Source organism: Gavia stellata, chromosome 1 (assembly GCF_030936135.1).
Source record: "Gavia stellata isolate bGavSte3 chromosome 1, bGavSte3.hap2, whole genome shotgun sequence".
Lineage (NCBI taxonomy): Eukaryota > Metazoa > Chordata > Aves > Gaviiformes > Gaviidae > Gavia > Gavia stellata.
Genome location: NC_082594.1, coordinates 105,486,771 through 105,499,546, shown reverse-complemented (window position 1 = coordinate 105,499,546; position 12,776 = coordinate 105,486,771). Strand labels below are relative to the sequence as shown.

Here is a 12,776-nt window from a genome sequence, read left to right as displayed (position 1 = left end):
CTTTAATAGTAAAAAAAAAATAAAATACTAATTGATCACTTTCTCCTCAATGTCTAGAACTGTAGACCTACTGCTTGCACAATTTTAACTAATTCCCATATCAGCAAAAGTACCTCTCACCCCAAGTCCCACTTCTGTAATGTATTACACAGACATTTTCCTTTAAACGTCATTCTGGAGTGAAACGGTTCTGCTTAAAAATCCCACCCATACAAGCACTTTTTGCAGAGATACTTTCAGCAGGATTCGCCCCCAAATCTAGTACACCGAGCAGTGATATGAACTCGTGATGGCAGAGTGGAGGGGCCACAATGAACGGTCAAGCACAGAGGTGAGGGAAGGGTCCACAGGCTGAGGAGATGCAGTCAGACCCTGTGTCTGAAGCTACTATATCCCCAGCCATCTATTACTTCGACCCTAGGTAGGAACCTTCAGATTAAATTATAAATGAAAGTGGTGCTATTATCAGCTAAATTAAGTTCCTGAGGCCTGAGATCTGACACTGTCTATCACAGAAGAACAAACAGCTGACACATCCTGAGGCCAGCTTGCCACCTCTCGCTCTTCATAAATAATGTATCAACCACCAAACTTCAATAAAAAATCCTGAGTTTAGCACTTGAAATTCTGCTGGGTGTTTTGCCAGGGAAAACTCAATGTATTCACATCTGTAGTCATTTAATAAAAAACATCTCACAGAATAACTAACGTGTATCAGCCACCAAGGGCTACCTAAGCCTCATGAAATAATTCCCCTATTTTCAGTTGTCTGTACTTGTTTGGTTGGCTTGTTTTTTTCAGCCTTCCTCTGAAAACGACCAGGATACTCACAACCTGACTTCCGTTATTCCCATGTTTTTAGTCACCCTGGCCGATGCTGCTGGCGATTGTCATTTATTCAGTGACAAGAATGGCCAGTGACTTCCTAAGCAACAGGATCCAGCACCAAATTCAGAACCCATATCATTCCAGGAGTCCTCAGTCCCATGGCACACACCCACTATTTAGGCAAATCAAGAAAGAAAGACAGAATGCATCTAACAAGGCACACGGCGGGCAATGCAGGGTGAAGCAGCGTGAACACTGCTGTTACACGCTGCTTCTGACTATTTCAAGCACACACAGTCACACCATTTGTTCCCATGAAAGTCATTGCAAAGCTCCCCCTTTTCAGCAGATTCAAATGCCTACTTTTTATCTAAAACTAAGCACAGACCAATTGTAGCCCTTTCACAAGCTATCGTGACAGGCCAACAGACGTACTCATGTCTGTGGTTATTTCAGTCGTTTAAAATCCTGTTTATGCTGGGGAATATTGCCAAAGTATTATTTCATATGTAGTTTTTGTGAGTATGTTGGGACTTGCATGTATTCATTTGGTACACAGCAGGCAGAGTCACAGACTACGTATGCCGTCTACGTAGACTATCTAGGCTTTCCATCCAAACCGTAGAGAACATGCCTACTCTCCTATTTGGAAGACAGTTTTTTCTGTGAATATAAATATGCACCAAGGCAGCATTAAGGATCTGTACTGGAATGACCTGGTTTGAAAAGTTTAACTTGGGTAGTCCTGACAGCTAGTTAACAGGTTTCCAACTGTACAAGACACAAGCCCAAATGAAGTAGAAACTGTTGATGGTTCCTTGGCTACCTGGTGATGAGTTCCAGCACCACTGACTCTGTAATCCAGTGCTTTTATTTCAGGTGGCATCAGCATCAAGATAAGGTCACTCCCATAAAGGAATCATATATGACATCTATAATGCCTGAAAAACAGTTTCTAGTAAATGAAATACATACACATAAATATAAATAGGAATATATATGCATGCAGATCCTCCACCATGAACTCTACATTGATCCTAGTCTACTATTTCAGATTTTAAGGGAGTGATGAAACAGTGCAATTTCATTGAACTTGGAAAATGGAAACATCAAATATAGTTTGGATTGCTACAAATATAACTTACACTCTCCCCATGGAAATCCAAAACACTTACTACAGAGAAACAACACAAAAATCATATTAAAGCACTTCTGTGTATTTAAAATACAACTTCCTGGCTCTGTGCCATGGAACTTCCATGGGAAATTCTGAGCCAGCTTGTCATTTTGATGAAAATTCTCTCTAAATCAGAGAGGAAGGTTTCACAATGCTGTATTGTGCTATTTAATCTTGCCTTTAGAGAAAAATCAATCACCAGTCCTTTCTGATTACTGCTCTTGAAATGTGCAACAATTGCTTCTTTTCATTCACTTATTAGGAATACCTTGTATACCATATTAGGTACATATTTTACTTGCTGTGTTATTAACTTGCAGGTCATGTTTGACTGAGGCATAGTAGTTCACTTTAGGAACATTCAAGAAAGGCTGGCTAGGATGAATGCAAGACCTTTCACTCATGGGTGAGACACAACTAAACCCCCATCCATTATGCCTTCTCATAATTTCTGCTAATTTATAAGAAAACAGGTTACCCCACACGTCACAAATACATGGCTATAATGGTGCTCAAAACTTCCCTTTGCCTACCCTCCCAAGGACTTTTCCTGGGGCAGAATAAAATGAAACCAGTATTTGATTCTCATTTAATTCTTGTTATTTGCTTTTGAGGATTTGAACTTACTCAACTTTGACAAATTAAGACAAATTTTGTTTCTGTTCACTCTTTTCAAGCTTCGCATTTTAGATATAATGAACCTGACATGGTTTTGCAGAACTTAATACCCATCTGGAATTGCCTCTTCTGTCTTTAGTTCGCTCATACAAAAAACTTACCAGCAAGCCTAGGTTATGACTATACCATATGCTCAAGCCCACAGACTGGGGAAAAAACAAGACAGTCTGGTTTTATTCACATAAAAGCCTCAGAAGCTGCTGGAAAATGGAGTTAGGTGACCACAGTTCTTGATGTCTGACGTGGTTTAAAAGCAGAGCTGAAATCCATGCCGTCTATTTCACAAAATCTTACCAAATTAAGTGTATGTGAGAAATTCCACAGCTGTAAATTTATGGGTTTAGAGGAGCGGAGGTAAAAGGGTGGAGTATTAGAGCTGGACTGCTCTTCCCTACTGCACAGGAGGATTTTTATCACTAGATCAGCAGTGATGCTTTGGCCTGCCTCCAACAGCATATTTCCACAGCAGCCTTGTTGGACTCTGGAAAGGCTTTGAGCTTCCCAAACGCAGAGGCACCGAGTAAGGGCCCCTCTGCAGATCCCTCTTCCATGTCCAAATAGCCAAACTCGACTAGTTTCAGCCCGCGCTGTGCTCTCTCCATACGAACAGACGCTGTTCCCATAGCATAAAAGGTACCAGAGCAAATTCTGAGGGCAAACCACAGTAGAAAAATTCAAATGGATTAAGGTGCATGCTAGGGTTGATCCTAATGATCCTGCTCTGTTTGGCAATAATTTACATTTCAGTAAAATAGTGCTGAATTAGAAGAGAAGCATTTTAAACTGATTTTAATCATTATATGCTCACTTTACTCTATGTGCAAAGTAAGGAGGTTAATTAATTACCTTTCAAATTTTTCCTTGCTCTGAAACCCTTTATTTCACCATTAGGAGCTGGATTTCTTTTCTGTTTCTCTTTGCCCCCCGCCACTAGCTTCCCACAGAGAATGTGCATCTCTTACCAACAAAGATTAAACAGGGAGACATAAATCCAGCAAAATTTGACATGCACGTGAAAGACAAATACAAACAAATTATAGAAGCAACCTGCTCACAAAGAATGATGGATTTGAATTCCTCTATTTAACTTGCAAAATGAAGGGGAAAATTTCCAACTGTTTTGAAAACTAAAGGCATATTGGTTCCAGCTGCCACTAATCCTCGTTTTCTGTAGCAAGGCCATCAAGCAGGATGAAACAATACAGTATTTTGACACTGGATACTGAACAGCTGCACCCCATTTTCAAAGGCAATAAAGTATAGCAGCACAGCTAAACTGCATCAGGAATCAGGGAGGAGGATCAAATTTTAGGTTTCTGGGCAGCCTGCATGAGTGCTTCTGAGAACAGAACAAGAGCACAAATATTTGGTTTTGCTCAAATTTGTTTTGTGCTATTTAATCTTTAATTTGTTTTTAATTTAATCTTTAATTTGTTTTGAAGCTATGCAATTTCATCTCTATATGCTCCCTGGCTCCCTCACTGCCAAGAGCGATACCCTGAAGCACTCCTCTGACACTGGAATTGGGCAATCATCTACGTAACATCTGAAAAAACCTGCAGTTAAAGTTTTTGGTCTCGTACAGAAGCCATTCACAAAGGTTTCCCAGAATTTTGTAGTTTTAGGTAGAATGGTACTGAAAACCACTGATCATCTAGGCATGTATAAGAATGTAATGATTACACTACTGGCCCAGACCAAAGGTGCCCCATGTCCCATATCTTGCTATTCTACAAGGAAAGCCTCCTCCAAAGAAGCAAGTAAATGATGATACTTCTGCTCACATAGCCTTCCAGCTTCCCTCTTTCTATAGCTCAAGGACCTTCCGAGCCAGAGGAAGTTTCTCTTCAGCTCCCCTGAAGAGGCTACCCTTTGAACAAAAGCACCGTATAATCTGTATACATATAGAAAACAGGACTTCCCAGTGGATCAGGATTTCGTCACTCACGGAGAACTGTGCACCACATCCATGATCAGTCTGATGACATCAGGAGTGCCAGACTCACTGTACTCCTATAACAATCGATCTGCAGGCAAAGAGTAGTCATGGATTTCTAGACATCCAAGAGTAAAATGAAATCCTGCTGCTTCAAGTGGTCTGCCAGAAGTCCAAAAAATCTTGGGAAATGTTCAAATTCAAGTACAAGGCAATATGTCCAAATGATTAAACAGCACATGGAAAATACTTTTTGCACACACACATATCTACATATATATATGTGTACATACACACACACACCAGACTTAACGGTAACCCTCCTAGCTGTGTGCAGAAGACATGCACTTCAGTAAAAAAGCCTAACTTATTTTTCAATTTAAACCCAAAGTCTGTCCTTGTAACTTTAGAGAAAGAGACTCCATTACTTTAAATATTCAGAATCTACTTTTGTAGCAAACATACTAATAGCAAACTGTGTAATTTGAAGCAGGCTGTGGAAGGGGGTTCTTAAAAATATTTTTGCAGAACTCCAGAAAAACCTCCCTTTTGTAAGACTACTTAACAAGTCACCAGTAAGGTTATGACTTACTCTCCCAAAGACAATACAATTGCATCAGATGTACTTTTAGTTTACTAGGAAACCGCCAGAGAGAAATACAGCTAGGGTATCAGAGTTGGATTTTCCATTAATCCCATTTTCTCCTTGGCTAGACAGCCAAAGTTTGGATTCACAGTGTATTCAGATTTCTGGCTCCACATCCTGCAAAGCAGTTAGTGGGCTGGATTCATTCATTAGGCTATTCAGCTATCATCAATCACTCCTCGGGTTTCACCCCCTGTCCCACAATAAAACCAGACAAATCCTCCTGCTGAATTCAAAGTCATTTTTTTCATGCGCTTTGGCACTCATCTGACCAGCAGTTCAGAGGTACATGCCTGAACTGTCAGTAACTACAGAGCATGCAATCAAAAAATGCTGAGGCAGGGACAGTACCATCAACAAGACTGGCAAAGGAACTCCTTAAAGACATTAGCTTTTAAACTGTTCACCCCCATTAGTTTTGAGATGAGTCCCTGTTTGGTAGCACCTTGAGCTGATGTTACCTCCATGTTTGCTGCCTGCTCCTTTCACAACGATCAGCTTTTGCAGGGACACAATACAGGATGCACCTCAGTCTTTTAACAGTACCTTCAAAACTTAGTTCTACTGGAGTCATGTATCAAACAGGGTTCATTGACACAGCCTTTCAGGTCTTATGCTCTCCAATTGAAACAGTAAATGTATTATTAATTTAAATGTCCTGGGAGCTGACTACAAGCAACCCAAGCATAAAATACAGGTTTTTCTGGTCCCAAAGTCAGTGTTAACATTTTTGCCCCTTAGTGTTCTGCAGCTGAAGTTACTTTTTTTTTTTTTTGCAGTGGAGTTGTCATCTGTGTTCCACAAACATGAAAGGTCAAGTTCCCTTGGGCTAGGAGTGAAGTTGCAAGTTTTGGCAGCTCTAGAGACCATTCTGCTATTATGTGTGGTCCCCATCCTCACTTCCCCCAACATCAGGTACCTGCAGAACCAAGCTGTCAGCCTGATCCACGCACAACTTTAAATCAAATCATTTTTTTTGGCATACTTTTCAGACATGACTACATTTGCACAAGGCTCAACTTTACAGCAACAGCTGATAGGCTAAAGCCAAACATGAAACCGTATCTTAGATCAACTACCCAAAACGACACCGCAAGAAAGCAAACACAACCCGCAGCTAGTCTATGCACTCACCTCATCTCACTCTCAGTTCTGAGCCACAGACTCCAGTTTCCTAAAGGAAGCTGTATCCCAGCCTGTAACTCGCTAATGTGTCTGCTAATGAGACAGTCGAGTCCAAGCCCTTCACTATACTCACAACAGTCAGACGTTACAATATGCATCGCGCACTTGGACCAAACAACATCCTCTAACAATTTAATAGACACGAGCTTCATTTTCCACAAATTACTGTGTTGCAAAATACAGATTAACTCTTCATGCAACTCCTCTGAAGTCTCCCCGTGACACTTTTACCTAAGGAAAGGATTTTTCTTTTACTTGGCACACAGTAAATACAAGAAAGTTTTGCACCATGGGGTGGAGAAAAAAGTTTGATGATAAAGAACTAAGATGATGATCACTTTTCCATGCTCACTGAATATGCAGGTTTCTCTACATAGACGGAAATTCACTTACAACATGTAATTTTACCAGGTTAGCCATTTTGATGTAATTCCCCGTGAGGCCAAATTCAGGATCTAATGGCTACATCTTACACTGATGACCCAAAAGTCTTTTAGTAACATAATGTTTTTTCCATCTAGGAAGTGTTCAAGAGGCGAGAGATACATAAAACATCTGACTGTTTTCCCAGTGTTCAAGCAGATTCTTTTCTTCTGGGGGTCACAGACCAGTTACTTTGGTATTAAATATGAACATCACGTATGAAGTCATTAAAATTTCTGTTCAATCCACATTCTGAACTTAGTGTTTACACCCACCAATAGCCATCACATCCAACACAGACAACTTTGAATTTCTAGTGTTGTCTTCACGCCACCCAACCATCCTCACAAGATCCTTCACCAAACATTTCAGCAGTTCAACAAACAAAACAGAAAATCACAACCACCCTCATCCTTTAGCTCCATCTTGACATGACGAAGTATCCTACCGTGCATCACTTCGAGGGATGCTATCATCATCCTTCTGCAGGATCTGCTGAATGGCTACAACTTCTGACAACCAAATCACTTCCACGATACTTGGTTAAGTATCTCTATGTATGTATCTATCTATAGGCATGTACGCCAGTGTGTGCTTGTGCCTACATTCATGTACACACAAAGTCTAAACTTTTAACTTTCAAACTGGCTGACTGCTGCAGTAGCTCTTGCACAGGGAACACACACTCACTGCTCCTTAGCGGGACTGTACCTGGTGTGGGAAACCAGGCTTGTTAGCTAAAAAATAATGGAATCCGACTTCAGACAAGTCAAGCAGCATGCTTATCTTGCACCCATAGGCACCGGCAAGCACTGGCCTTGGGCACGAGCAGGGGCTGAATAACTTATCTTGCAAAGACGTGATGTATTGCAGTCCAGCTCTCGAACAAGGACCCTATATCAACTGAGTGACACCTCGGGTGAGGCTGCTTCAATGAAGCCGGAATGCCTTTCTCCCCCCAACCCTTCTTGTTTGACAATGCAACAAGCCTCGTTAAGAGCCAATCGGCACATGATAATTGACTCAGTCCCACCTCGCCAAGACCATATATCTGGCATTTAGAATCCTCCACTTTGAGGATGAGAACTTCATCTATGGGATGGGTCAATGGGCCTAGACCTTTCTCCTTCCCAAGCAGGGATGCCTCTTTGGCAAGAACTGCACCTCCGACTACGTCGGATGTTACCTGTGAAAATATTACTAACAAAAGCACTGAATTACAAACTCGAGCTCAACTTTTGCACTAAGTGTATTTATCAATGGCAATACCAAACTTGTTCTATCTGTCACCTTAATAAATAATCTATCTTTTCAACTTCGCAAAACTGTTTCAGTCAAAGTCCTTGAGAGAGCTCTGACAGGCAAATTCTGACTCTGGTAAGTGGCTTCACACACATTCCTTTACACATAAACCGTTGACCATGTCTGGGACTAAGGCCAGATCCAGCCGCACCTATGCTCCCCTCCGAGGAGGAGTTTAGAAAGCAAGGGGGTCCATCCTGAACCCATGACTCAACGGGAGGATTTCCCTCAAACACATAATCCTTTAGACATAAACTGTTGACCAAGTCTGGGACTAAGGCCAGATCCAGCTGCACCTAGGCTCCCCTCTGAGGAGGAGCTTAGAAAGCAAGCGAATGTGTCCTGAACCCTGTGACTCAATGGGAGGGTTTCCCTCAGCCACGTGTCAGACTTGTACTCTTAATGTGACACCTGGGCACACCCTCTTTTTCCCCAGGACCACTACAGTGATTCTGACACAGCCGACAGAGCTTGTGGTACTGCACTTACCCTGGGTGGGACAGTCTGCAGGGCTGTGATATAGTTCTCCAGAGCAATGCGGCGACGGTCATTCAGCATGGCTTCCACCCGTGCCATATGAGTCTCCACCAGCTGTTGCCTTTCATTCGCTGCTTCTTGTTCCAGTGATTCCACCTTCTCCTGGAAATGCTGAAAAAAACACCCACAACAACAGGAACAGTGCAGATGTCAGCAGAGATGAGCGGACGTGAACACCTTCGCCTGCAAATCACCAAAATGTTTCCCCATGTCAGTCTAGCGTGGCTCCCAGGAGCTCTGCACTTTTTAATGCACCTTTTAGTGATTTTCAGTGGGAACTGCTGATGCCCTGTATTCCTGAACACCTGGCCATATTTTATTAATCTAATCAAATATTCCCAATGTGTTCAGCACAACCACCAGTGAATCCTTCATTTGTCCCCGAGACAGCGGTTCAGCGCTAGAGAACTGTGCCTAGAGAAGGGTGGAGTTTGGCAAGCATACGCTCCCTGCCATCACGAGGGCTTTCCATGTATCAACATGACTTCATAAGCAAATCTACATGAGGGGTGGGGAATCCAACCTGAACAGAGTCACTGTAATTTCTTATAAACCGGCCACCAGGAAGAAAAATTGAACCCAAACTTATTCCAATAAAGGAAAAGATTGACTGGGTAAAATGCACAGAGAGCAAGGCTGTGGGATCTAATGTGCGATGTAATCTGGTTCTGAATGTTACCTTGTTATAGTTTTGCACTGCAATTATCCTAGCAGTACTGAGTAATACCTGACATAGCCACAGTGGGATTCAAGGAGTGTCTGGCTTGTCAGAATTTTTGAATTATAGTATAATTTTGGATAAAATAATTTCTGGCTGAGGGTTTCTTTCAGATAAAATTGATGGCAATTCCTTCCTTAAATCACATCTTCCATCTCTGCTTTGAGCTTAGATCCTGCAGCTTATATTAGTTTATCACCGCCTAAATTTTGAAAGGGGCCCGTGGGAACGGAGTTCTCACTGAAGGCAAATCTAAATTCAAGCAAAATTCTACCCCTCCACGCAGTCATGAGCAATGTTCTGCACTGCTGTTCCAGGGACCGTCTGCAAATTACAGAGACACCCAGCAGCCACTAACAGCTGGAAACAAAACCAGCAACAGCAAGAGCAGAGAATAACATTAAATCCCCATAGAAGTAAGGTTTAAAATGATATCACACCCAGCACCCCTTGTATTTTAACTGCAGACCAGTTGGTAAGGTTGTGGTTGTGTTTTCCTTTACCTGGATAACAGCTTTCTTGTCAGCCTTTGGCAAGTTCTTTGCTTGGCGTTCTGCCTCTTCCCACTCCCTCATGACCTAACGAACAAAACAAGGAGTGTGACTTTCGTATTTTCCTCTCGTCTCAGGGCTTAGCAACAGCCAAGCACTGCGGCTCCGACAGTCATCTTTTTATTTTCCTCTCCTCCTTTTATCTCTATAAAAAAAGCAGTTACAACATTTAACAAAGGTAGCATCATGTTATTAAATTAAACAAAGATGGTACTTCTGTGTCTGAACATCGTGCCAAGCTCTCAAAACTCTGCTGTGAAGCAGCACAGCCGTTAACCAGCCCTCAAGCGAGGGAAGTGGAGGTCTCTATGGGTGAACACACCAACCGCTTTTCATCTCAGACAGAAAAGAAACTGCTTCCATCTATTGTACGTCTTTGGTCAAAATGAGTGAATTTCAACTCATTCTGATTTACGCTTTTTTTGGTACCACAAAAATTTTTAGATTTATTTGGATTACATCGCTGGCCTTTGAGTAAGACAGATCAATAATTACATGTAACTTGTGCTAATCTGTCCAGAAATAGGTGTCCAACCGTTCAAGAACTGAATATATTTATATCTCAAGTACAACACTGACAGAAAAATGATGCAGGAGAACTTTCAGTACCATTCCTTTCAGCAATGTGAGAGGCCACCTCCTCCTGTAATACAGCAAAGTATTTCAATAGTCAGGGAATGAGTTACTCTTAATTTGCTGTCCATGACATCTGAGAGCTTCTCATGGTCTTACTTAGGGACTTTACTCATTTCACACCTAGACAGCAATCTCTTCAGATAACACATTTTATTCAGGAGCAATTGCTCTCACTGAATGCAGTGCACACAAGTAAGCAACTTGTTTATTTGCAGGATTAGCACAATGTCAGAAGAGGACAGAAAAAACCTAGAGGCAGTTACTCAAAATGTGCATTTCCTTTCCTTCCTTTCTCACCAAAAAACACACTTTCATACCATTTAATAGAAATAGTCAAACATACCCTTTCTAAAGGGGATTTCAGAAAAGCTCAGCTTCCACATGCATGACTGAAATTTTGCCAAGACCAATACCAAAGGCAGAATAAATTAGACCTGCTGTTTCTCATGTCTGCAAGTTGAGCCACTACCACTCAGCTCCTGTCTCAGGCTCCCCAGTTTTCCCACATGCTGGACATTGCTAATCAGGCTCCTTGATGGTGGTGCCTCAGGGTATCTGGCTGAGCCTCTGCCTTTAAAAAAAACAAACAAACCAACCTGGGCTCAAAGGAGAATTTTACAAGTCCCAGTCCTTGAAATATAATCCCCTCTCAGTCCTATATAGGGTTGTAGACCCTAGCAGTTAACGAGCATGCAGACACCTGCACTCAAGACGGACTCAACGCATGGGATTTTCTTGTCAAGTTTTCATCTTCCTTTTGATCCAAAGCCTGGGAATGTATTTCAAGACAGCAAGAAATCAGTCATAGTAAAAACAGATCAACTCACTATCAGTGAAATTATTTATCTGTAAAAGATTTTGGCCTCAATAACAGCTCAAGAGATTGGAGACATATATTTTGGGAAGCTAATGTGATGCTGAAAACTTTACAGTGGGAAGTTGTTTCGTCTGCTTCTGGGCTTCAGCATGGGCATGGTTACACAGCAGTTGTAAGCACAAAGACCTGAAGTCAAGTACTTAGAAATCAGAGTCTTAACCTCAGTCCGCTCTTTTCCTGGGAACTGTAAGCTGAAACTTAAGTCCCAAGAATTGTACTACAACCTACATAAACTGGCAGCCTAAAAGTACCTCTGCAATGTACATTATTTTCCCATCGGACAAATACGCATTGATGTTCAAACTGCAGCCAAGCTCTAAGGAGGCAGGAAACCAAAATTTACAAGGAGACATGAAAATTCATTTGCAAGAGGTTGTAGTAAGCAGCTGACGACAGAGAACATGATGCCCAGCGCACTGAAGTTACAGGTCACCCCACCACCAATCACTTACCCAGTACTTTAGCACAGGAGATTTTACCGCTTCTCTGACAAAGCAGGACTAGAGGACATGAAGTGACACCACAATTTAGAGCACTGTGACGTGTTCTGGAGAAATCTCATTAATGCTCGGAGTGCTGCTTTGTTAGAATTAGATATTCATCTCTCAATTGTACACTTAGACCACATGACTGTGGTGGCAAAGAAAACTTAATTCATGTATACAAGGCAGCACCTTTCTAGAGACCTGAAACGTCACTGGTGCCAGGATGTGAACATTACAGAAGACACAGAAATTATGGCATGAATTCAAGTCATAAACTACAATGATGTGTTCAAGCTTGAGCATTGGCCTAGGTTAGAAACTTTACGATTTTCTTCTCCCTCCTCTCCTTTTATGTCTTCAAATCACATCTCTGACATCTAACACTCTCTTTCATTCTGAATGAGCAGTTGATGGGTTTTCAAAACAACAGTTCCCTTGCCATCTTTATCCCCCAAACTAACCCTCTGCTAATCCGTATGATGAAAATAAATATTGTGGGTAATGTGATAAGGAGACCTTTGGCTAGACCAGGTCTCTCTGCCAGTTTTATTTCTCTAAACCTTTTAAGGCATGGAAGGCAGGATGATAAACTGACAGCCTACACAGCTAGTTGGGAGGGATGTAAATTATGGGCTTCAGAGTTCAGCTCTGCAGCAATGAGAGTGAATGACTTGTGAAAAAAACAGCATGACATGGCTGTTTGCAGAAACAATATTCAATGTAAAGATTGCAGAAGCTGTGCTTTGCGTGCTGATTTTTGCAATTAAGAAGACTTCAATGGTTGAAAGCATCTCTGT

At 41.7% G+C, this 12,776-nt stretch overlaps 1 protein-coding gene across 1 annotated transcript in view; it reads right to left on the bottom strand.

Moving 5' to 3' along the window:
- APP (amyloid beta precursor protein) overlaps positions 1-12,776 on the bottom strand; it is a 238,051-nt gene that overhangs the window by 55,700 nt on the left and 169,575 nt on the right. Inside the window, exons 9-10 of the mRNA XM_059824454.1 lie at positions 9,934-10,008; positions 8,665-8,823 (exon numbers count right to left, since the gene is read on the bottom strand). Coding sequence (XP_059680437.1) covers positions 8,665-8,823; positions 9,934-10,008 — 234 coding nt within the window. The remainder of the gene's footprint in view (positions 1-8,664; positions 8,824-9,933; positions 10,009-12,776) is intronic.